The 26207-nt window shown below is 39.3% G+C and overlaps 3 protein-coding genes across 3 annotated transcripts; 1 reads left to right on the top strand and 2 right to left on the bottom strand.

Annotated features, from left to right (window-relative positions):
- Positions 1–273: 273 nt before the first annotated feature.
- Positions 274–18997, bottom strand: LOC122411197 (sodium/potassium-transporting ATPase subunit alpha-like; the record flags this gene model as incomplete). Its single annotated transcript, XM_043419825.1, has 10 exons — positions 274–844; positions 2288–2576; positions 2636–3047; positions 3339–3653; positions 3737–4012; positions 5001–5407; positions 7840–7965; positions 8236–8548; positions 8828–9056; positions 18972–18997. Coding segments are annotated over 10 exons (2964 nt in total), but the record flags the coding sequence as incomplete, so codon positions are not given.
- Positions 9512–17577, top strand: Als2 (Amyotrophic lateral sclerosis 2). Its single transcript, XM_043419824.1, has 14 exons — positions 9512–10343; positions 10777–12120; positions 12287–12856; positions 13027–13396; positions 13494–13695; positions 13791–13971; positions 14197–14363; positions 14517–14626; positions 14726–14937; positions 15014–15571; positions 15640–15816; positions 15894–16062; positions 16153–16335; positions 16470–17577. Exons 1-14 carry the CDS (start codon positions 9997–9999, stop codon positions 16515–16517), a joined length of 4638 nt encoding a protein of 1545 aa, XP_043275759.1. The 5' UTR covers positions 9512–9996; the 3' UTR covers positions 16518–17577.
- On the bottom strand, positions 17850–25172 carry eIF4A (eukaryotic translation initiation factor 4A). The gene is made up of 7 exons (XM_043419831.1): positions 24948–25172; positions 23611–23728; positions 23377–23524; positions 22260–22369; positions 21892–22167; positions 21211–21662; positions 17850–20513 (listed from the first exon to the last, which is right to left on the bottom strand). The coding sequence occupies exons 1-7, from the start codon at positions 24968–24970 to the stop codon at positions 20369–20371; spliced, it is 1272 nt and encodes a 423-aa protein (XP_043275766.1). The 5' UTR covers positions 24971–25172; the 3' UTR covers positions 17850–20368.
- Between the last annotated feature and the right edge of the window lie 1035 nt (positions 25173–26207).

The following is a 26207-nucleotide window of genomic DNA, read 5'->3' as shown; positions in this document are numbered from 1 at the left end:
GCGCAGTCCGAGAGTAAAGCGGAGTGCCCTCGTGTCGGAACAATTAATCGCGGTTCGATCTGAGCCTCCGATTAAAAGCGTCCTTGGAGCAGATGCTGCTTCGTGGCAAGTTGTTCAAAGTCCTCCAGTCCCTAGTCCATCGATCTTATTCGAAAGAACCATGAAAAAGTTTGCCCAAAGGGCGTTCCTGCTTCCCCGAAACCGTCCCCGACTCGCCATCCTCAATCGCATTTCCTTTGGCGCTTTCCCGATCGAAGTTTCCTCAAATTTCCGTCAATACGAAGTTTCCCGGTCCCACCAACCCCCCCGGTTATTTCGGATCCACAGTTTCCTCAGCTCGTCGTAAATGAGGATGTACAGAGCGAAGGGAAGGCCCGGGAACCACCAGGAGACTTGGAGCGGATAAGTCTTGAGGACGACGTCCATGTAGGGCGCGTAACACACGAAACACGCCATCCCGAGCTCGAACAAAAGCCCAAAGTTCAGAGTCCAGTTGCTCATTCCCTTCTGGAATATCGAGACTCTCCGGCTCTTGCACGCTATCACGTCCGCCCATTGTACGATCACGATGCTCACAAAAAACGCCGTGTGACACGTGTACTCGAGCCTCTTGCGCTCCTCGTAGGTCCACTCCTGCTCGAAACTGTCGCTCAAATCGTTTATCGCCTCGCTGTCCCAGTACGGACGCAGACCCAGCAGTCTCTGGGGCAGAAATCCGTGCTCGGCCATCACCACCAGGTACGTGAAAAAGCCTGCCGCCGCTTCGATTATTCCGATCTGTCCGTATGCCATGAACACCAATTTCCTACTGACGAGATGATCCAAGTTCGGGATCCTGGGACGCCTGCGTGCCAATTTATAAACTTGCTTGTTTATTCTCACTCGAGAGCTCCGCTGAGAACATTTTTTCCACCATTCGTTGACCGATAACAAGAAATTATTGAATCTATCACGTTTTTTTTAATTCTCCATTTAATAATCTATCAATTTGGTCGGCATCTCATTCCACTGTTTCAAGGACGTTACGAAAACAATTTTATTAATTTTCACATCGTGCTACGATACATGAACAATATTTTCGGGACTTTTAAAACACGGACATCGATAATTGACTCGATGCTAGCAAATCTTCAGAGGCACTCCGGAAAAAGGTTGCCCATCGCTGTCAACACTATAAATCGATCTTGACCGATCCTTTTGAAATTTGACGTGGTTCTTCATTACACGACTGACCGGGTATTTACGAAAGTATTTTTTTTTTTTTCGATTTTTTGGCATTTTTTGTGACACTTAAAAGTGAAAACACCGATTTTTGCCTTAAAAATGAGCCTATTTGTTATTGTAAAATTAATAATTATTAAAAATTGGAAAAAAGCTCTCGCAGATACCTGGACAATTGTGCAGTAACATGCCGAATTTCAAAAGGATCGCTCGAGTACGTTTCGATTTACACTGTTATTGATATTCGATTTTTTTAAATTCAGGAAATTTTGTTCGCATATCGTACTATGATGTCACAATCAATAAAATAGATTTGTATTATCTGCAGCTTCTAAAGATAGATTTAGTACGGCAAGGCAGAAAATTGCTCCTTCATTACCATGGAAATTTTCGCGTCGATTTTCTTCGTTGTGGCGTTAGAATGAAAATGATGTCATCGCTTTTAAACCGATTGCATTTTATAAAGTGAAGTGTAAAGAAAAAATCAGTTATAAATTTTCAGACAGTTTAGGAGCGTCATTGCTGAGAAAAATCAATAACAATTTGGGCCAAATAACATGTAATCTTATCGAAGTCAAGACACATTCAGTGACATCTCCGTTAAAAATGAATCTAAAAATATGAAATTTTTTGGGCAACATGAGCAAGGCTTGCCGAATAATGCCAATTTTTTCAGATTTATTAGGAGATTCGCTGAGATTATATTAATAATAATCCTTTTCCCGTGCAGTTTTTTGAGGCTAGAATCGTCACCGTTCGTGTTTTCGACTGAGCTTTCACCAGTTTTTCGTCCTTTCTTCCCCAACTTTTCTTTAAAGTGTATGCAACATTGCCAAACTGTAAACTGGCCTAACTTTTGAAAGGTACAGGTCATAACTTTTGGGTAAAAAACATGACTGTCAGCCTCAACTTCCTTAACCCCCCGTGGAATAATTTGATGTTTTTTTTTTTTTTTTTTCGTGAGCGAACAGTATTTTGGAGGAAATTCAAGATTTGAGGTAAAATCGTCGAGCCCCTCGGGCCTGACGAGGTTGCTCCGGGAAATGGTAAAATAAATGAATTTCACCTCGACATGATGTCACTTTCCGAGTTTTCGTAAGCGAGCGAGACAGCAGGCCACATGTCCGTGCCAAGGTCGATGCACAGGACGCAGATGACTCCGACGGGCAAAGGGATTCCCAGGAGGATGAAGGCAAGGAAGGGGGTTATTTCGGGAACGTTGCTCGCCAGGGTGTAGGCGATGCTCGACTTGAGGTTGTCGAAGATTCTGCGGCCTTCCTCGATCCCGGTGACAATCGAGGCGAAGTTGTCATCGAGGAGGATCAAGTCGGCCACCTGTCTGGTCACATCGGATCCTGCGAGTTTTCATGACTTTTTAAACTCTCCGAGGACTCAACGCTGCGCCGGGACTCACCGGCTATGCCCATGGCGATTCCGATGTCGGCTTTTTTCAGCGCCGGCGAGTCGTTCACTCCGTCCCCGGTGACGGCCGTTATCAGATGCAGCCTCTGGCAGCTCTCGACGATCTGCAATTTCTGCACGGGAGAAGTACGCGCGAAAACGATCTCCGGATAGCGCCGGATGAGCGAGTCGAGTTGATCGTCGCTGAAGGCCCGCAGCTCGTCCCCGGTCACGACGATCGATCGATGGCTCTCGTTCTCGTTCTCGAAATCGACGGTCACGATACCGACGTATTTGGCTACGGCCCTGGCTGTGTCGGGGTGGTCCCCGGTCACCATGATCACCTTGATTCCAGCGCACCGACATTTGTACACTGCGTCCGGGACGCTCGGCCTTGGAGGATCCATCATCGATATCAGGCCAACCTTTTCGCGTGGAGCTTTCGTTATTTATACTCGCAACCCGGGCCCCCGGGAAAGAGGGCGAAGGGGCGAGGCTCGACAATGAAAAATCTTGAGACTTTAAACTCTCTGGGGAAGCTAGTTGGACGAAAAGCTCGTGAAATGGAAGCAGAGAATATTGGGACGACAATTTGAAGGGTGAAAATGGAGAATCGATTGTCCGATTTAAAAATAGTTGCGCCGCTTTCCCCCAATTCCCGTTGGAGCATCCCGGAAACATTCGAGGAAGATAAGAGTGGAATCATTTGCATTTACCAATCTCAAATCGGCCAATGGGAAGTTGGGTGGATCAGCGCTGAAGGGGAAGCCCTTCGGGAACTTGTTTTCGGCTAATTCCAGATCGGCGAAGCCCAACACGCGTTCGCCATTGTTGGCGAGATCGTAGCAGGATTTGGTGTAAGTGCTTCGCATCTCTTGGGTCAAGTTTTGCGTCCCATCGCCGCGCGCAATCGTGGAGCATCGTGCGAGCACTCTTTCCGGCGCTCCTTTCAACGAGACCAAGTATTTACCGTTTTTGGCGTGGACGTTCGCTTGGAACTTGTCGGTCGAATTGAAAGGAATTTCGAAGACCTCGATTCGGAAAATGAGAGTTTATCGATCGAGCAAAAGCAGTTCTTCCTAATTTTACCGATTTTTCGTCTTTCGAAACGCACCTTCGCGTACTCGGCTCGAAAAGTCTCGGAGCCACCTTTCACGAGCATCTCCATGCACTTCAACAGCGCCACGTCGGAAGCGTCGCCCCGGACGTTCCTCTTGTTCAGCGGTGTCGGCCTCGCGCTCTCGGACGGGGACGGGGACGCCCACTCCGCCCGGTTGCAGAGGCTCGCTATTCTCGCGAGGTTTTCGAAGCCGCGACTGTTCGCGTATTTTCGCCAGGTGTCCGAGGCCATGACTTCCTTCAACTGGCCGTCGTACCACATGTGACGGACCTTTTGCGACGGAAAATCCGAAGGAAGCTCATTGAATCTCGAGGATTGAGTTCGAGGCTCAGAGGGGTGGGGATCAAATGTTGGAATGACTAAAATTTCGAACAGCTAAAATCTCGAATTTATAAACTTCGAATGATAATATGGAGACGGATAGATTCGACTAGAGCTTTGAATGCCGAAAATAAATAAAGCAGAAACTGCAAGGTTCGAAGAACGTTTACATCGAAAATAGAGTGTAACAATCGCGCCCATAGGACGATGATTAAAATATCGATTTTTCGAAAATTCGACTATCACTCTTTCGATTCATAAATTACTACAGTCAGCGATACTGTGAAAATTCACAATTTTGAAAATATAATAACGAAATACGAAATATTACTGAGGTCAAAATACTGAAACACCAAAAAGTCGAACAGTCAAAATAGCGAAACGTTAGAAAGTCGATCGATCAAAATAAAGAAATGCAGCGGAGCTCCAAATACACGCGTCTCACTCACTCACTTACTCAGACCGGTGATCTCCCATTTTAAACATCGCCATTTTGACTTTCGCCTTTTCGAGCCATCGCTATTCTGCATATCCAAGTTTTATAGGCTCGAAAAATTCACTTTCGATTTTTTGCTACTCTATATTCTGGTCTGTCTGTAAAACAGTTACTGTCCATTTTGAATTCGAAAATATGAACTTTTGACATTCGGATGGTCTGTTAAAATAGCATTCGAAATGAAAACTATCGAAATATATATTTTCTGGTAAATATGAATTCAAAGAAGGAATTTTTTATTAAACGCGCAATCTGCTGAATAGTTGATCGGGAATAAGAATTTCGAATAACTTATTTTTCTCCAAACTGATATCACAACTTTTAAAATTTCGAAATATCGACCGTTCTACAATTCAGTTATTCGACATATTGAACCCCACCCGGCTCAGAAAGTGGACATTTTAATGGCAAAGCGAGCAAATCCGAAGGAAAATTTCTCACCGTCATTTTGTTTTGTGTCAAAGTGCCAGTTTTGTCGCTGCAAATGACCGAGGTGCAGCCCAGCGTCTCGATCGCCTCGAGGTTCTTGACGAGGCAGTTTTTGCTCGCCATTCGTTTCGCGGTGAGCGTCAAGCTGACTGTGACCGTGGCCAAGAGCCCCTCGGGAACGTTCGCGACGATGATGCCGATGAGGAAGACGATCGCGTCGATCCAGTCGTAGCCGATTCCAATCGAAGTGAAGAAAAAAAAGGAACCGAGGAAAACAGCCCAGCAGGATATGTAGCGCATAAAGGTAGAAATTTCGCGGGACAGGGGCGTCGGCCTGGCCGACAATCTCGAAGTCAGCTTCGCTACTCTCCCCATCACCGTCTGGTCACCGCAGGCAACGACTATTCCTTTGCCAGTGCCTGTTTCGTCGCCCAGACTCGAGAAATTAGTGGATCAAAGGTGCCTCGTTTGTGCAAAAAATTCGCGTCAAATTTCACTTTATAAAATCGTCTATTTTCGTTTACATCATTCTACGTTTCATTAATGTTTAGTCGTGAAATTATTTCGAAAAGGAAATTCGTGCTTTTCACTTTCTCTATTTTATTACGATATAATAAAACGATTTTGTGGAAGCAATTTTTTCAATTAAGGTAACTCCTGTACTGCACGCTAGTCGAATGAGTGCTGAATTTTCAAAACCCTTTTAGATCGAGTTTAAAGTAACGATTAAACGCATTTTTAGTGGATTTGTATTACAGCGTATCTTATTGAGACGTAAAAATATTAAAAACGCTAGTTTTGCGAAAGCATCGACTGATAAACGCAAATTTCCACGCTGACACATTTTCACTGGTATTTTTCAAAAAATTATCTGCATTTTTTCATCGATCTTGTTGCAACAAGTCTCATTTTGTTCGTCCTCTACAATCCTCTTTTCCTTATCCTCTCGTAACTCTGTTCTTTGATTTATTAATTTCTGTTGACTGATGAATTTGTTTCTTCATTCTCACGTTTTGGTGGCTTTCTCTGATACTGCTTTTTCCCCTATTGGGGACGATAAACCCTTGCGCTATCATTGTATTAGTCCTTAATTATAGCCCTCACTGCGTTTCTCATATTGTATACTAGTCTATTATTTTATTATTACTATTTTTATTACTTTTATTACTACTGTTATTTTTTTATTATTTTACTATTATTACTATTTTTTTATTACTATTATTATTTTTTATTATTACTATTACTATTACTATTATTATTATTTTACTATTATTACTACTTTTAATTACTACTGTACTTAACATCAGCATCATTCTACTATTATTTTTGGTTCCATGACTGTAAATCACACGACAAAAAAACACTGACAAAATATCACCGACAAAAAATCACACGACAAAATATCACGCGGTCAAAATATCACACCGACAAGAAATCACACTACAAAATATCACATCGACAAAATATCACACGGACAGTGTATCACCATTAAATTATTAAAGGTTTCAATTAAATTGTTTTGGGTTTCAAACAAACCCGCAGTATAACCTCACATAAACTAACTGAAACAGATAAACATATACATCTCTACACAAACAAACCCAAACAAACAAATACATACATCCTTACAAAAACAAACCCGAACAGACAAACACATACATCCTTACACAAACAAACCAAAGCAGACAAACACATGCATCCCTACCCAAACAAACCCAAACAATACTTGTACACAGACAAACCTAAACAGACAATCACATACATCACCACACAAACAAAAATTGAGCTTCGACTAATCCGTGATATATTCGAGATTTGCCTCTATATACTATATCGATGCGATATATTTTGTCACAATTATTTGTGGTCTTGTGACATTTTGTGTGCGTGATCTTTTGACGTGTTATATTTTGTGTGCGTGATCTTTTGACGTGTGATATTTTGTCGTGGTGATATATTGTCCGTGATATTTTTTCGTGTGATATTTTGACTGTGATATTCAGACGTGCTACCTTATTTTTCTCTGCTGTCTTAAGTATCCCAAATTGTGTTTTCTAATTTATCTTTTTTTCTTGTACATTACTTAATTACTTACTTACATCATTATTATTTTATTATTATATTACTTTGTATTATTTTGTTTTATTTTATTTGATATTATATTTACTGTCTTTTCTGCTTTGATGTTTATTTATACCATCATTGTTTTATTTGATCCACTATTTTAAGACTTTTCACTGTCTTCTATGTATTTTCATGATTGGCCCAATGGAATGTTTTCCGTGGCCTAATAAACTCAATCAATCAATCAATCTACGAATCCACCACGTAGTTGTTTTTTTAACTCGATCGTTTCGCCGTTGCAGCTAATTGTTCATTGAGTGAAAAAACTTTTTAATTCATAATATCTCTCAGGAATGAGTTTAAAGGAGAATCTACGCGGTGAATTCGTAGAGGATCGGTTGAGGAAGAAAATGAGACTTGGCGCAACAAAGTCGGTTGAAAAATACAGGCGATTATTTGAAAAACAGCTGCGAAAATGTGTCATCATGGAAGTTTGCATCTGTCAGTTGTTAGTTTTGCAAAACTATCATTTTTAATATTTTTTCACGTTAATAAAGTATGCTTGAATACATATTTACCAGCAAAAAGTTTAATCGGTACGTTGAACTTGGTTTAAAAGCGTTTTGAAAGTTTAGCACTCGTTTGACTAGCACGCAGTGCAGGAGTTACCCAAACTTCATTCATTTTCTTACGAATCATAAAACTTTGGAGAAAAATGAATTTTCTTCATTTTCTCACGATCGACAAGACGTGGGCGGATTTTTTTTTACGGGGACGGTAAAATTACCTTCGACAGCGTTGGTTGAGAAAAAAGCCATATTCTTGGCCTCTATAACGCTCCCTTCGGAAGCTTGTACGGAGCGTAAAAGCGCCATTGATTCACCGGTTATCGAGGAATTATCGACTTTCAGGCCTTAGGAATAAATTCGTTGTAAAATTGTGGAGTGAAACTTCAATGGCATTAGGAAAAAAAAATAAATTTACGAATGAAAGATTTTCTGAGAGCAAAGATTAGAAAATGAGTGAAAAAATTGAAGATAAATGGGAAATACGTCCTTAAAGTGAATTGTAAAAAAAAAGCACTTGAAAAGACTCAGAGTTAGTGAAGAAGGGACGGAGAAAGGCGAAGCGATAAACCGGCGATACGGAGGGGAAAAAGAAGAAAGTAGAAGGTGACAGTGACCTTGACATTCCAGGATCCTAATGTCAGCGGGTATACGGTCACCGGTCTCGACGAGGACAATGTCCCCGACGACCAATTCGGTCACGTTCAATTCTCTTGTCTCCGAGTCCCGAATCACTTTCGTTCGTTGGGGCAACATTTGGTTGAAAGATTCCATGATTTTCGAGCTTTTCGATTCCTGGTAATAACTGAACATTCCGGTCACCATTATCAACACGATTAAAACCACTCCGAGCCATAAATGATCCTGTGACACTTCGTCTCGAGTACTGTATTCGAGAATGTAACTGCCGAAGCAGAGAAACGAGCCAACCTGATAAAATTGTATTTTTATGGTTACTTTATAGGTTAGAAAAAATACTGGTTCATAAAGTTTTTCAATTTCGAATGAACGTTAAAATTGTTGAATGAAAAAAATCGTTGGTAATCAGAAGATTTTTAGACGTCAGAAAACTCAGAATTCAAACATTGTTAAGTAAAAATATATTTTTGTTGATCAATGATAAAATGGATTATCGAATGATAAAAAATCTCCGATAACAATAAGAATGAACTTGGAAAAATGGAGAAACAATTTGTGACATTAATGAACCCATATGAGGAGCGAAAATCCACCGCAGCAATAACGAAAAAGTTTAAGAATCTCAGGTGACTTTTTGGGCGGCGTCAAAGCGTTTGGGCCACTTTTCCGCCACAACTCTTTCGCCCTTGACGTAGCGAGACCGCGTTTCGGATCGACTCTGTGATTATCGAGCAGCTGATCGATCGGCAATTTATGAGCATCGGTGACGATGTCATTCCGCAGTGCTTCATCCAAATTTGTCGTTTTCGTCGAACCACTTCGGCCCCAAAATCGAGCCAACTTCTTCAGGTCCATACATAATACGAAAATAACTCTTGTTTTTGTTTGATTTCATGCACTACTCGCTCACGGCCAATATAGGTGAAAAATTAAATTCAATGGAAACCATTTAATGTCAGATTTATTCTGACAGATTTTACTTAAAAAAATCGAAATAATTTGTATTAACTGAAGTTTTGCGTATCATATTCTTGTTTCGATTGAACCGCCTTAGAAAAATGTCTAAATATAATAAAACAAACCATATGGAATTGACTAACAGACATGTGCATGTGCAGCCCTGGGACTGATAAACAGGTTTTCTGAGTTACCGACATCTGACATTTATCGGAACAGGCGAGAGTTGGCGCGAAAAGAGGGCGTCGCTGATGGCGGTGAATCTGCCATCTCTGTCCTCCGTTCTGTCAAGTCCATATGATGTATGATGCATAAGATCTTGCGCGAGTACAAGAGGTGATTGTTGGTGATCTTGGTTTATGTCCTGTTTCCGTATTTAGTCCTCAAAATGTTAGCGATATTTCGAAATTAAAGTGGTTATTATGTGTTTGAGTACCTGGAAAATTCGCTCGACATTCGTCAAGGGTATTTGAGTGGAGAGGTTCGGGAGTCTCGCGACATGTCAGAATTATTATCAACCAGCAGAGCGATGATCGTTCCGAGAATAAATGCAACAATCACCGGGCTGATAAAATGACAAAGAAATGTGAAAAGCTGGTTTTACGGGGGACAGACAAGTTTATCGTGGGCAAGGCCGATTTTTATTATTATTTAATTGGTTATGTGGAAAAAGATCGAGTGCCGTGGTCGAAACGACGTATGAATACTCGTTGGTGTAACGTCTCTCCGCACTATTATTCTCGTTCTCTGTTATTGTTGTTGTTGTTATTATTATCATTATTATGGAGAAATATCACATGTACCTGTGGCGAGGAGTGGATAGGATCGACCTTACTTTTGGGGACAAACCCAACGGTGTCATCCGCAAGTTGGTTAATGTCAAAGATCACATTTTCGTATCGACAAATACATGCAATCTTTATCACGGCGAAGTTTCACACGATGAAAATATATCGCCGCCTACTCTTGTTCTCAAACGCGTTGAATTCACCGCTGTCGATATCGCATCCAACAGCGAGCATCTCTTTGTTGTCAAAGATGATGGCTGTGTCATCAAAATTCTACCAGACGATATGAGCGTCGTTGAGACTATTGTACTCAGGGAAGATGTCAAATATTGCAGTCATGGGTAAGTGGAATTAAAATTGTTCCTTACCGTTGGTCAAACGCAAGAAAATTTCATGGAGTTTGGATCCTCACAGTGCAATAATGAATTCATCATTTTAATGCATGCTTATTGTACGAAACAATAATCTTGCATTGCAAAAATATTCAGACAAGTGTACAAAAAATCTTAGCAAATTGACCAACTCTCGTTGAACCTCTGGAAAATTCAGTTCAGATTGAATTGATCGCATTATTCAAGTCTAAATGAAGTAACAGAATAGTGGAGAAACGACAATGAATGAACTCACACCGGTCTGGCAATTATCTTGAAAATGAATTGTCATATTCTTAAATTATGGAATGCTTGTCAGAAATATTGTTATCGACTTCAAAGTTGAATCAGGCTTGGATATAACAATAGCGCTAAGAATAATATAAATATCCTTTTGTTGCAGATTCAAGCAAGAGAACGATGTGATAAAAATCAAAACTTTGGCAGTGAGCGACACGTCGTTACTTCTGGTCACGGAGAGTGGTCAGCTTTGGGCGAGCGGAGATCAGCCTCAGATCGATATAAAATGCACAACAGCGAAGAAAGTAATATTTTTTGACGGACGAACAGTATCGGATGTGGCATGTGGTAACAATTTCAACGTAGCAATAGCTCGAAAAATGACGAGAATAGCAAAAGACGATACGGACAGTGAGAACGACGTTGAAGAAGTTTTCGTCAATTCGTGTCCCCATTGTATCAATAACGTGATGCCAAGTCCGATGAGTATGACGTCGTCGGACACTTGCCCGATGAGTATGCACCGGCAGCAATTCAGCGACGACCATTCCATGAATTCGACGAGTCCGATGTCGATAACGGGGAAACACGACGAAATATTGCGTTTGGGTGAGATCGTTGGTAAGGGGGATCGAAATTCGAGTATGATTTTAACGAATGGCGATGATAATTGCTTCGAAAGCGTTGAGGCCTCGAAGGAGGAGAAGAAAAATGTCATATTCATCAACACCGAGGCCGCCAGACAATTTCTCACGAGACAATTGTCCTGGGTTTCATCTTATGGTAACGCCAAAGAAGATTTGCAGGGTAGTGCCGATCTAAGCACGGAACGAGGTCAAGGCACGATCAAACAAAACGTCTCGACCATGGCCAACTTCGTTTACGAAGGAGTCAAAACGATGGGCGACAAAGTTGTCACGTTGTCGAGACACATGAGCGGCAGCTCCGACATCAACGACAGCCGCGACGATATTATTATCAGCGAGTGTGAGCCGATCCCTGACAACGATTGTAAAAAAAATTCTACCAGCTTGGCACACAGTCTCAGATGCGAGGAATTTCCATGGTCCTCGAGCACCGGCTCCTTAGAGCACGATCTTTCCCAACAAGGACTCAACGAACGTATCAATTCACTGGTACACGCTGGCAATAATTTACTCTCGACCGAGCTGTGGACTTGGGGCGATTTTCGTTACGGCCAATTGGGAACCGGTGACATAATCAGTCGCACGAAACCCGTTCTTGTCACCAAATTCAACAATACCGGCATTAAAAAAATTACTTGTGGGGCTTCGCACACTTTGGCCCTCACCCTCGATGGACGGGTTTACGCCTGGGGTAGAAACAACTTCCGTCAAGTCTCGCGTGACTCCAAAGACGATCAAAGCTCACCCAAAATGTTCGATACGAGAAGATGCATCAACGAAAGAGCCATCGATATGGCTGCCGGCGCCAACCATAGTCTCGTCATGATGCATCACGGCTTATTTTTTACTGGGAAATCAAGGTATTACCACCTTCGAGAATTACCGAGTTCGATCTCAATCTCGAAATTTTTTTCAATTTTCTCAACTATTCAATTTTCAAATTAGTGTGGTTTAACGTATTGTTTTTTTTTCTTATTTTCAAGAATGAAAAAATGAATCTAATACTCAAACAAATTTCGTTTTCAGTAAACCCGAAGAAATGGTGATTTTAGATGTCTCTGCGAACAAGGATCACAGCCCAAAACTAGTGTCCTGTTCGGGTCCTTATTCTTGTTGTGCAATAATAAATCAGCCGATAAGCGATATATCCGAGGATTTAATAACGGATCAGATATTTTTGGAAGAGATGCTGGTGGTTTATCAACATTTAATAAAACCGTTTCAGAAGAAAGCCGGTGTGACACAAGAATCAAACGTTTATGAAACGCTCTGTCGTTGTTACACCGAATTGATGAGCTTCACAGCTCTGAATGTTCTTAGTCTTTGGGATTATTTTAATCATATTGGCGAAGCGTACGAAGTCGTACTCGTTGCCAATATCGAAGAATTTGTCACTGTGTACAAATATTATCTTAACGCAATTTGCGACGTTATATCACTCGGAGGCTTTACTCGAATGACCAAAATCGTCAACGAAGTACCGCAGACCCTGAAGAGATTATTTTCCGAAAAAATACGAGCGAGCGATGCAACGAAAAATGGGAACGAGGCAATAATAACAACGGCACTGAAACATCCCCTTTATCGACTCAATAGGTATTGTTCCAGATTCTTCTTAAAAAATACGATATAGGAAAACGTACCTAAACTACCACGATTAAAGACAATTCTAAAAATTAGAATGTTTGAAAAATTACTTCAAAAATCTGTCTCAAAAGCTTTCACAACGGATAATAGAACAATATTCGCTTTATACGTTTTTACAGGTACAAAACAATGATCGCCCATTTGATCAAATCGAATGGGACAAAAATGGGCATTGAGAGACTTCAGGAAGCCCTTATTAAGTGGGAACGTATGTGCGACGAGCAAGAAAAACGTCAGAAAGAAGCTGACGTTACGAAAGCGTTTTGGGAAAGTTCCGGTAAATTGGTCGATCTACTGCGATCCCCGGAACGGAGACTCATCCGAGAATCGAGAACTTATCCATTGGCACTGTTGAATTCAAGCAGATTTACCAGTCACTGGTTCGTATTGTTGACCGATATATTCGTTCATGTCATTGGAACGTCAAATACGGTGCACCAATTACCGACTCTGTGGGTCGAGCCGCAAGCTGATTCGGAAACCTTACAGGTAGTACTCGAACGTCCAGAATTCAGTTTTACGAATCGACAAGTTCTATGAAACGATTGAATCGATTTATTGATAAAATGATTTTAAATAATTACAGAACGTGATAACGATAACAGCACCAGAGGAAAATTTGATCCTCTACACACCAACGCCAACGGAACGAAACGATTGGTTGCAAGCTCTGCAGGGTGCGATAAAATGTAGTTTGCAACGTGTAATCGGTCACGTTCCACCACTCGTGCGCACCAGCTCTTACTGTTACCTGAAACATCAATTTTACAAAGACGCCAAATATACCGGTTCGTGGAAGTTTTTTGCATCGAGGAGCTGAAAGAAAGTTGAAATAATTGACTGTACGGTTATTATAGCTCACAGTCACTTTCGCCTTTCACAGGTCGGTGGTTGAACGGTAAGCCTCATGGCTTTGGGAAGCTCGAGTGGAACGACGGCCGTATGTATACGGGCCAATTCCACAAAGGCGTTATTCAAGGCAGTGGCAAAATGGAATTGCCTGCACAAGGAATTTACGAAGGCCAATGGAAAGATGGCCAACAGAATGGACACGGTAGCTTCAAGTCAGTTACTTTTAAAATTGTGTCATAAATTTTACTTTTTATTTCATTATACTCTCAATCTGGAGGGCAAAAATGAAAATGAGTTACGTATTTTTTCGGTTATAATTTCATCATTGTTTTTATAAAATCAATTTCTTGTCTTGGTTCACGTCACTTTCAGTAAAAATATTTAACAATTGTAATTTATATCCAACAATTGGATGTTCGATAAAACGATGTGTACAGATACGTGAACGGTGATTTGTACGAGGGATACTTCAAGGATGGTTTACCGCACGGACATGGCATGAAGAAAGAAGGTCAATTCATGGCTTCCGTAGCTTCTGTTTATATCGGCGAATGGGCAAATGGCGTAAAACAAGGCTATGGAATTATGGACGACATTATGACAGGTAATCGACAAAAATTTAAAAAAAATTCAAATTATTTTGAAACTTTATTCTATTAATTCTCATTTTTCAAACTTAAGAGTTTCGGCATTAAGCTTAGAGTCAGGTTTTGACATCTGATGGTACACATTTCTGAATCGAATTATCTTTTCGTAGGCGAAAAGTACCTGGGTTCGTGGAGCAATGACACGAAGCACGGTTGTGGTTTGATCGTGACGCTGGATGGAATATATTACGAAGGAGTTTTCGCCCAGGATATTCTCACGGTACTAGAAAAACAACAAAAAATGTTGTTTTCGAAATCGTCAATTTTTTCAATGTTTCAAAGATCACTTAGAAGTGAAACATCCTTTCGTCATTTCTAGGGTCACGGTGTTATGGTTTTCGAGGATGGAACTCATTACGAAGGTGAATTTAAATCGGCCGGTATATTTGGTGGTAAAGGAACGTTGACCTTCCGGAGCGGAGACAAACTCGAGGGTAATATTATCGGGGCTTGGAACGAGGGAGTCAAAGTCAACGCGGTTTTGCAAATAAACAAAGCAACCGGAAGTTCTGAAATGAACGACAAACCAGTGTAAGCACAAACTATTAGATTTTTTTTTGTTTCGGTGTAAAATTTCTCTTCAACTAAATTCGTTGATGAATTCTAGATCCTTTGGAAAGTTGTGCGTACCACCTGATCAGAAATGGCGAGCGATATTCCGTCAGTGTTATCAGCAGCTCGGCATAGCTGAACCAGGTGCGAAAAGCGTGTTCAGTAATAACGACAAGTCATCGGAGAGTCAGAGAATCTGGCAAAACGTGGCTGTGATAATAAACAAATCTCATCAAAAGACGCTCGGAAAGAGAGAAGTTTCGCCTTCAAAGGTGGCCGACAAAGACAAAGAAAAGTTTAATGAATCACTTAATAAGATTCCCAATTTCGGTCGTGACAAGTTGACGTTAAGCAGCTACACGGAGGTCCACGATTATCTCATGAAAGCGTTCGAAAGCCCGGAGCATCCCCTGGGCTCGTTGCTCGTCGAAATTGCCACCGTTTATACCGCCACTTACGGTGGCGTACGGGTACATCCGTTATTGCTGAGCCATGCTGTCGCTGAACTCAGAAGCATCACGTCGAGAATTTACGAACTCGTGACTCTCTTCTTCCCAGCGTTGCCAAAGGGGGGCAAAGAGTGCGTTTTGGAGTCCGAAGACGAAGTGACTTGGTAAATTAAATTATTCTCTTTCCCCCTGCTACGAATTCGTAACACATTTCTTTCCATATTGATTCCAGCAAAGTTATAAGTGCGGCCGCGATTTTACATCCAATTTTATTGCCTCGGGTTCACTCAGCTCTTTTCGTCTTGTACGCATTGCATAATAAGAAAGAAGATGACGCTTATTGGGAGAGATTGATGAAATGGAACAAGCAACCGGATATAACTCTGATGGCGTTTTTAGACATCGATCAGTGAGTTGGATGCACGCTCCAAAACTGCTATACAAAATAATGAAGAATGCTTAATAATAAATGGATTGTACTCGCAGGAAATTTTGGGGAAATTCGAGAAACTTGAGTCTCGCTAATATTCCGTTAGCGAGTGAATGCGAACCTTTCTTTACCGAGGCTATCGAGACGTTGCAACAATTGAAAACAACTTTTTCACCTCTCGAAAAATTGTTGGTCATAAGAAATACGTTTGAACAGATGACACAGGTAAAATGGAGGAATCGATTAATTTTCGAGCCGTTTTACCATTATCCAGTTCTAATTGCAAATGGATTCATGTGGAAAATACTTTTTCAGACAGTACAAAAGCAATTAGGCGAAACTTATTTATGGACAATGGATGAATTGTTCCCGGTGTTCAATTTTGTAGTAGTTCGGGCGAGTGTTTTACAGTTGGGTAGTGAAATACATTTTATCGAGGATTTTATGGAACCGTACCTGGAAAATGGAGAGCTTGGTATCATGTTCACCACATTGAAAGTAAGTTCGATTTCGTCTACCGATTAACACGCCCTATGAGAAAGGCTTGAAAAACCCCCGTAGAGAAGCTTTATTTTAGTTCGCAATCAGTGGAAACTCGTCATTCATTCACACTGTTTTTTTTTTTTTTTCAGGCATGCTACTACCAAATTCTCCAAGAAAAGATGAATATGGCTGATTGAAAGTTCAAATGGGATATAGTATCGCAAAATATCCTTCCACTTCAGGAGATAGTAGTTTAAATAAAAGCTGTGTCAAAGACTCGTTTCGTCTTGAGGACGTTTTTGAAACAAAGACGAAAACACCTTTCGTTACTTTGACGGAATATTTCTGTTCAATTTTCGACAAGTCGATATTATTTAATTACGTACAGTTTGTTTAAAATTTCAGTGCACTCTTGTATTTTACAGTGTGAACCATTTTTTCGTATATTTAAAAAAAAAGTATTTGCTGTTACTTTGTCAATCGTGTGTTGCATATTCCTTGAATATTTTTTTTCGAATACAAAAAGAACTGATGGCATGCAGCAAAGAAAATACGCTTTTCTTCAATGCAACTAAAGGTGTCGTCCATTCGATTGAAATACTCGTCAGAGTGGACAAAACGAAGTTCGTATTGTATCGAGTCATCTTATTATTTGCTCAAATAGAGAACTATTATGTCATAATTCGTAAATTATCATTTTTAAGATAAGTCCACTACGAAATTATCCAAAGTACGATAGTTATTTCATAAGGTTTCTCGAGGCACGTGTCATATCCGGGGAAGAAAAAACGTGGAGTCTACATATCAAATTCTCGGGGTGCACTGTCCGAGGGCCGAAGGAAGCGTTTGATCATTATAAGTGTGCGAAAGAAGACCTGACTTCCGGTTGGATATTCGAATTCTAGAAAGACGTTACGAGTTTACATTGTACTTTCGTCGAAATTAATCTAAATACCCTCAATTTTACTTCGTGTCTCATCCACCTTCAATTTCATTATTATTCATGACACTAGAGGATACTAAAGAAAAAATATAATTGAAATCGCCGTAGGAAATGAGAAAACCGATCATTGTGGTTAAACATATGTGAACATTCCGCAATCGTATCAAATATTTGAATGCGAATCATGTACAAATATAACAATATTAGAGAGAAAAACTATTTAAAATGAATAATGAAACCAAAAAAGAAAAATAACAGAGTTATGTATCCATCGACTATGAATGATGAAAATATATGTTGTCGAATTATCCCAAGTTTTTTTCATCTCGTTTAGTCTCTTCGAAATCTAATTTCCCTTTTCTCCGTCATTTCCGAAAGAATGGTAGAAGAGGAAAAGGCGTTGCAGCGTTTAGTTGGCTCGGTGAGGCAATGAAATTGATTGGAAAGATTGTGTTTGTCTTCTTTTTTTGGGTCTCATGAGAAGTTGTTGGAAAAGCACTTTGCACTCTCATATTTGTTATTACGTTTACACTCAAGAGATCTTTTTAGTTTGAAAACTCATTGCGCATTCCGTTAATAATCAACCTTCCTTGAATAAATATTTATTGATACATCGCTTGTTTTACAATAATTGGAAAATACATATTATAGACAACAATCCGTTAAAAGCACAAGACTGCGTTGACTGTGTTCATCCTCTTGATTTTCTCGAGTCCCCTATTAACTTTTTTCCATACGTCATTATTTCTATCATTTAATTCTCATTACTGGCGTATTCTTTTCATTTATTTATCTTCTTTGTTGATCAATGCAATCAAGATTTCATAAAATTCTCTGGAATCTATCTCTCATATTGTAACGTGATGGAGTTGTAGCCTGTCAAGCTATCACAGTCGTACAGTCGGATTCTACGAGGAGCTCTATCATATGTACCTTGACATTATTAGAAGGGGAGAAAATTCAATTTCCTAGGTGTCTTCGAATTTGAGATACTCGAGCAACGTAAATGAAGATTGTTTCGGTTCACGCTATATTTTCTCGGAAGTTGGATCATTCAGCGTTTTATCATCTCCGAACAAAATGTTGAGGTCAATTTTCCAACTCGTTCGAAAATTCTCTCGAATTATGCGAGAAAAAAGAAACTAATTTTCGTGCGCGATGGCTCGTTCGTGTTGTTGGAACTCGACGAGAGAGAATGCGTACGATCTGCGAGGCTATTTTTCAAGGTATATACATTTGAAGTTTTCGAATAAAAGACGTTTTTTGCACACGATAATCATTGTGAAAAATCTGAAAATCTAACAAGATCCCCAGAGTCCGTTGCTCATCAAATCGATAATATTTACAATGAATATGTTGTTACAAAAAATGTACAAAAAGAAAAACCGAAAAATCAGCAAATTATATTACGATGGCAAAGCGTTAATAATCCACAACCGATTGATAGGTGAATCATGTATTTTCACAATTGTTGTGTTTATTTATCAATAAAAGATTAAATAATGATTCTACGATTATTTTATAAAACCGAGGACAACCGATCAATAAATAACTTCGTTATCAGATTCCCATATACGTTTGGAGAAATCGTTAATTCAGGAGATTTATTCATTAATTGGGGAAACAGAATGGACTTCCACTCCTAGACTGATTTCATATATGCCCTGCGAATACACGAGACAATTCTACATCAAAGAAAAATAACAATTGTATCTTTTTCACTCTAATTATTTTTTTTTTTTGGTTTTTGGAATGTCACAAAATTATAATACACGAACAAAAAAAGTTGAAGGAAAAATGACAAGTCGGTACTCGATTTTACTCGCGTTGACTGCGTTTGTCCGTCGATCAGGTTCTTTTCTCGTATTGTTTTTCTCTTCAAATTTAATCGGGAGCTGCAAGGAGTTTAACTCAAAAAGTTTAATAAAGTACACGCATTACAAGAGCGCTTAAAATCACGGTCAATAAACATTTGGCATGAGAGGTCAAAGACTTTATTATTATTATTATTTTTTGTTTTCCCTTCTCTTTCCTTTTTTTCTCATAGCAGTATATAAATGGTTACTCCTATGATATATAAGATATACAAAATTGAAACTATCTATCCCGGTACTAAATACAATCTTCTCCGAGAGCGCTTGTGATTGAAAAAGCCCTTCCAAAATCCAACCAAACCTCTGCCGAGACAAACGAGTCGTAGACGAGGCTGTATCGATCCTTTAGAATCAGGATATTCGTTCGAGATTATTCTTCGTCTCTCTATTGATTCTTCTCGTAAATACGCGGTCGAATGTATCGTAAGAGAAAGAAGAATAAACCCGAGGTAGTTCGTGACATCGAACATCGTGAAAAAACACAAAATTCGACGGAACATTTTGAAGAAAGATAGAGAGAGAGAGAGAGAGAGCAAAAAAGAAAATAAAGATACAAGAAAAATCAAAAGAACCTGGTTAATATTTCAATGTTTCTACGGGATGGTGGAATCCGGCCGGTGGAGGGTCAACAGAGAGAGAGAGAGAGAGCGAGCGAGCAACGAGAGCGATGCTGCTCGGTCTAGGCCCTCCGGCACGGGCCGAACTATCCAAACTTTTTCCCCCTTCCTTCTTCGTTTTTTTTTATCTTTCCTCTGTATACGCGTCCTTTCTTTTAACTTTTTTTTCATCAATAGAAGTAGATCATGAGTAATTGATATTAATATTAATGCTAATAATTAATTATTACAGTAGTATTAGCCAGTAACTGGTATTATTAGCGGTCTTTGAGGGACGTAAGATATTTCGTAGACGGTTGTTTTTCCTTTTTTTCGTCGTAAACGGGAAAGAACTACCTATCGTAATTCCACAAACTCACTCTTATTAGGTTTTTTTGTTCTGTTATTTTGTTTCTCAGAAAAAAGCGAATTTCAGATGAGGACAATAATTTTCGTGAAATCGCGTTACACAAAGCGCTTACGGATTCACTTTTAAACTCAACCCAAGTATATAACGATATACTCACACACCATGAGAGATCAGCTGATATAGCTCGGTATTATTTTTTGTTTTCTGTTATTTTTTTTTCTTTTTTTTTTTATTATAATGAAATTTTAGCCAATGATCATGCGATTTAGATCAAATCCGCGACATTTGTTGGCATTTCATCGATTCTGGTGTTATAGAATGTCTCGATATCGTGCATTGTTCTCTTGTCATCATTGGTCACGAAGTTGATTGCTACTCCCTTACGACCGAAACGTCCACCGCGACCAATTCTGTAAAATGAAACATGAATTTGTAAAAATATTGTAACAATTCGAAAACTTTGCAGTTCGATCAATTTTAGAGAATTTTTTAGATTTTGCGAACGCAAAATTAAATGCAAAATATAAAACTAAGAATTCAAGATCGGTCAAGAACGAGGCATCGAGATTTACTCTAAATATTTAAAAACAATATTGACTTTTCACGCGGCCTTGAAAATTAGTATGCATAACTTTGCGATATAAAAGCTTGCATATCGTTCCGTGTTAATTTATATTCGTCCAAATATTTGAGCACTTTGCATTTTTATCGGTTCTGTTTGAGGCAATTGAGCCAAATGCTCACTCGAAGGAACAATCAATGAGAAATACAAATTTAGCCAAACTCATTCACGATCGTGTCAATTTGTATAAAGTTGAATGACTCTTCGGGGTATCGTACATTAATACTGAGAAAGAAAATGAAATCGCTTTGTCCTTTTGTATCCTTTTTTTTTTCAAGAAATCAAAAAAATTTGAATTTCTTCGTTTCAAGTTTCTATATATTATTCTGAATTGTGCGGCAAAGATTGATTTTCCTGTCACAATAAAGTTTTTCTATATTTTCAACGCTTATTCGCCGATTTAAACGCGTAAGTTACTTCCACGAAGTTTTCACAAGAATGTTTGTTTTGCTCTGTTTTTAAGTATGATCAAAAAGTAAAAATACCTGTGAATGTAGTTCTCTCGGTTGCCTGGAAGATCGTAGTTAATAACAAGAGAAACTTGCTGAACGTCAATTCCTCGAGCAAGAAGATCGGTTGTAATAAGCACTCGAGAGGATCCGCTACGGAATTGTCGCATGATGAGATCACGCTCGCGCTGCTCCATATCTCCGTGCATGGCCGATACGGTGAAATCACGACTGTGCATGTTGTCGGTCAACCAGTCGACCTTGCGCCGAGTATTGCAGAATATTACGGCCTGGGTGATACTCAGAGTCTCGTACAAGTCGCAAAGTGTTTCGAGCTTCCATTCCTCACGTTCGACGTAAATGAAGAATTGCTTGATACCTTCCAGCGTCAATTCCTCTTTCTTTACGAGAATGGTTATTGGCGAACGCATGAAAAGTTTCGATACTTCCAATACGTCATTCGGCATCGTAGCGGATAACAAAATGACCTGAAAATGATATTTTTTTCATTATAATCACTCGTCCGGAAGTGCGCTCTATTATGTAACTTGAATTATTTCTACAAAGCGTTTGATCGAATACAAAACCGACTCTTCAGAATAAGACCTCACAAAAAAAAATGAAAATTTGTTTCTTTTGATGATCTGTACGAGTTTTTTCTTGAATTCGTTTACAAACATGGAAATGTTCCGAATGATTACGAAAAATTGTACACACCTGCACTTCGTTAGGGAGCAGTTTGAAGACATCCTGGATCTGATCTTTGAATCCACGAGACAACATTTCATCGGCTTCATCGAGAACGAAAAGCTTGATGAAGTTTGTGCGTAAAGCGCGTCGACTTATCATGTCATAAACTCTGCCGGGTGTACCAACGACAACGTGAACGCCCAATTCAAGTTTGCGCATATCTTCGCGCACATTCGTACCACCGATACATGCATGGCACTGCGCATTCATGAAGTCACCGAGAGCAATAACTACTTTTTGAATCTAAAAAGAAAAACAACATTTGAGTGAAGATCGAGTTGTTGTTTCTCCCATCAATTCTTCAATGGGAGAGGATTTTAAAACGATTAATTTACCTGCTGAGCCAGCTCACGGGTAGGAGCGAGAATCAATGCTTGGCATTCATGGACAGTCGTGTCAATTTGCTGCAGAATAGAAATAGAGAACGTCGCAGTCTTGCCAGTACCTAGAAATCAAAGATTCTCATGTTATTTATATTATTCACTGGGAAGGAGAAAATTCGTAATATAAATCGAAGTGAATAAACAAAACTCCCATTACCTATAAATTCCTAAACTGTGGTCGGTTTCAAGTTAAACTATCTATAGAGGGAAGTGATTCTATGCATATGAAAAATCATCAAGTTATTAACTCAAGCTCGATTTATGCTGAAGCGATTACCTGATGTTCGTTGTACTTTCTACAGATGGGAATATCAATAGGGAAAGACTTTCGGAAATCGGATTAAAAATTTGGTTTTTCCAAATGGACAATGAGCGAATTACCGAAAAGTATGAAAATGCTTTGAGCTCTATTTCCAGGTATTTTATTTTACGTGGCTGAAGCCCGTACGAACGTGAAATTTTTCCATTAATTTTCCACGTTGGTCAAGATCTGCTTTTCTCGATTTTATACCTGCTCCTCAGACTTGCTGAATAACGATTGAAGGAAGCAAAAGGGCAAAAGTGAGGGGTGGGAGAAGGGGAAATCTAGGAAAAATGGATTCGAGAGGAATCGTTTTATTACGGCTGGATCCTAACACCTGCTTATACATTAGCTCTGTCTTTCTCATATACGAAAATGAACATCTGCGGTTCGGGAGGAGGGCTGGCTGGAAAATGCCATCTGTCATATATGAACGAGTTGTAAAATGTCATCCGTTTCGAGTTTTATTACCGATTTTTCATGGTCGAAAACCCCTCTGGGGCTAAATTTTTGGGTGATTTTCTAAATTGCTCTCATGCTTCAATTTTTCAAGTCACAGTCTCAATTTCCGTTCATAAAATGGACTTTTTATTGAGGCGTAAAGTGTGCTTGATTATTTTTTTGACGAAAGTTTCGATCTCTCTGTTCAACAAGTCAGATCATTGAAAAAAATGATATTTTATCAGCAATAAGTTTTTTTCAAATTTCATCCTCAGTCGCAAGAGAAAAGAAACCAAACAATGTACAGAGGTTTACAAATATTCTTACCAGATTGGGCCTGAGCAATAACATCGAGTCCCTTCACGCAAGGAAGGATTGCGCGTTGCTGGATCGCGGAAGGTTTTTCAAAACCATAAGCATATATACCACGCAGCAGCTCTTCTTTCAAGTTCATGTCATCGAAATTATCGACGACCTAACGAATAAAGTAAAATGATATGTATTTAATGAACGTCTTTGGCGAATAGTAGGAAATTGTCATTCTTGAAAATTGAAACTCACTTCCTCCCAGGTGGATTCGATGACGCCATCGGGTTCCATTCCTGGTGGGCCATCGTAGGTAGATTCCTCATTTTCACTTGGACCATTTTTTGATTCGCCCTGCCATTGGTCCTCGTTCCTGTTGCGAAAAAAAAAGAAAAACTTCTGTGAATAGCCGAACGACACATCGGTAAATAGAACAGAGTATTTTTTTATCGTGGTTATTGCATCAAATAGGAAATTCATTGACTCAGACTATCGTTGAAAATTGTGTACAAAGTCTAGCCAAGAAATTTGTTGCTCAACCTAACCTTGGACTTTGCAACTGAAGAGAGAACAAAATAATGAAAAAGCAGACATTCTGAATTCAATTGAGCAAATAAAGCATGAATCTTTGTCATGGCGATCAAACGAATTTGGGGAATCCAAGTGACTCGTCAATTCTAGTGCAATTCCAAAAATACTCATTCATCAAAGGAATTCCAAATGAGTCATAATCATTGAAAAAAAAAAAAAAAACTATTGAGTTGGACGAGGGCATTGTGGAAAAAGGGGGGAAAAAAATTGAAATTAAAAAAAATATATAATATGAAAAAAATAGCCAAGTTTCGTATAAATTGCAAAATGATGAGACAAAGATTATAACCGCTATAAAAAATTTCATATTCGCTCATCGAAAATCGACGGATTGACAGTGACTCACGCGAGTCACGCGAAAGCATGGTGGCTTTTACAAAGACACAAGACGCATCGTTTTTCAGAAGCGTGCGTGCAAAAATGAATCGAAAACGATAAAAAGAAAAAAAATTGTACGATTCAGGAAAGATTTGTTCAATGAAGATAATTTGTGATTTTTATTAAAATGTCGATTAGATTCGCAGTTTAGTGTGAAGCGTTATCAGTTTTTAACGCGTGGTCTATAATAACGAAAGCGTGGTTGAACGTGGGGGCGAACGAGGTGCGCTCGCATCGCGATGTCTGAAATGCCAATTGTATATATTCAAAGTTCGATAGATCGCAATGAGAGATAATTACGTCGCGAGCTGTCGAAAAGAAAATTGAATTTGGTGTATTGAGGAAGAACATACAGAATTATTTCGCATGATTCGGCGTGGCAGAATGACAAAAGGTGAAAAAAAATTTTTGCCGCACGCCATGTTGTGTCAGCGCTCTAGCACCCATGTACATTCCCCTCCGATTAGGGACGGAAATTTTTTTTCGAATTTCAACACGAGGACTCGGAGCTCGCGAATCTAAATTTATCGCTTGTTACGTCGTCGAGTCGATAAACAATTGCGGATTCGTACACTAATGAACTTTTTGTAATGATTTATTCGTGTGAAAAAATAAGAACTTACCTTCGTTCAGACGTATACGACATGTTCCACTCACGGGTAGCGCGACAGAAAGGACGAATTCCTATTGCGTCACACGAAATATAGTTTATGAAAGCTGCACAATGGCGCTGCCAACACAAGAATTTGGAATTTTTTTTCCCACAACAACGAGTTTTTATGTCTGACTAGACCCGTCAATTGCGACGTTTTGATTATTTATAGTAATTCGAAAAACCTATATCACTCACTGCTCGCTTAATTGTGCCAAGTGCCAAGATTTCTTGAATTTTCAGCGTATTTAACCAGTGGTAGGGGTACTGCGCAGAGGGGGAAGTTACGTAGATTACCCACAATTCTTTGCGATTCAACGGAGAGGGGATAATGGCGGGATATATGATTTTTTTTCTAAATACTTTTCGCTTTTCAACTTAATTATCAACTTATTATTTAAAAATTCGTTTCCGAGGTTGATTAATCAAACTCACGTGATTACTGATGAAATATAGAAAACTTCGGGTGGCACGAAAATTTTGATGGCTTTGAAATTCAGTCTTTCCTTATTTACTTTCAACACGAACACACTTCACGAGAATTACTTTTTACAAATTTTATTTCCACAATTATTGACAATTGAAAAAGTACGGGTTAGAGGATTTTCTGTACCGGCACATTCGCCGATTCCTAACTTATATTTTCGACTAGATTCGGTCGCGATCACAATTCTTTTAAAATCTGTATCAAAAGCTATAAAAATACACGTTTCACCAAATTTTTATGATTACGAGACGATATCACTAAAAAATCGTTACGTCGATTGAAAAAGGTTCGAAAAATAAAATGATAATGTACCGACTGTCACGACCGTTGAATTTTTTCTCAACTTGTAGAGCGGCGAGGAGCTAAAATGGCAGAGCTTTTGAGAAGAACACACGAATTTTGACACGTCAGAGCACGAACCCCGAATAAACTGAACGAAGTTCAACCGAAATATATATAAGCTAATACAAAGTCAAATATTAGAATTCCGATCCTTGTTATACAGAATATCATTAAAGTAAAAAAAAAAAACGCGCAGTCACTCGTCTTGGACGATGCGATTCGAAGCCTTCTTGACAACTGATGTCGTTTGTCGTTTTGTTTACAAACTTCACACAAGGACATATTCATACACGCCCTTGTTCTTCTAGAACGTCGAACATTGCCATCTCGTGTTTATATTTTTCGAATGATTTCAAGTAATTTCCAAAATACTTCAAAATAAAATAATACAAATGAACGGAT

The sequence above is a fragment of the Venturia canescens genome, chromosome 5, assembly GCF_019457755.1.
Source record: "Venturia canescens isolate UGA chromosome 5, ASM1945775v1, whole genome shotgun sequence".
Lineage (NCBI taxonomy): Eukaryota > Metazoa > Arthropoda > Insecta > Hymenoptera > Ichneumonidae > Venturia > Venturia canescens.
This window is presented reverse-complemented; position numbering and strand designations above follow the sequence as displayed.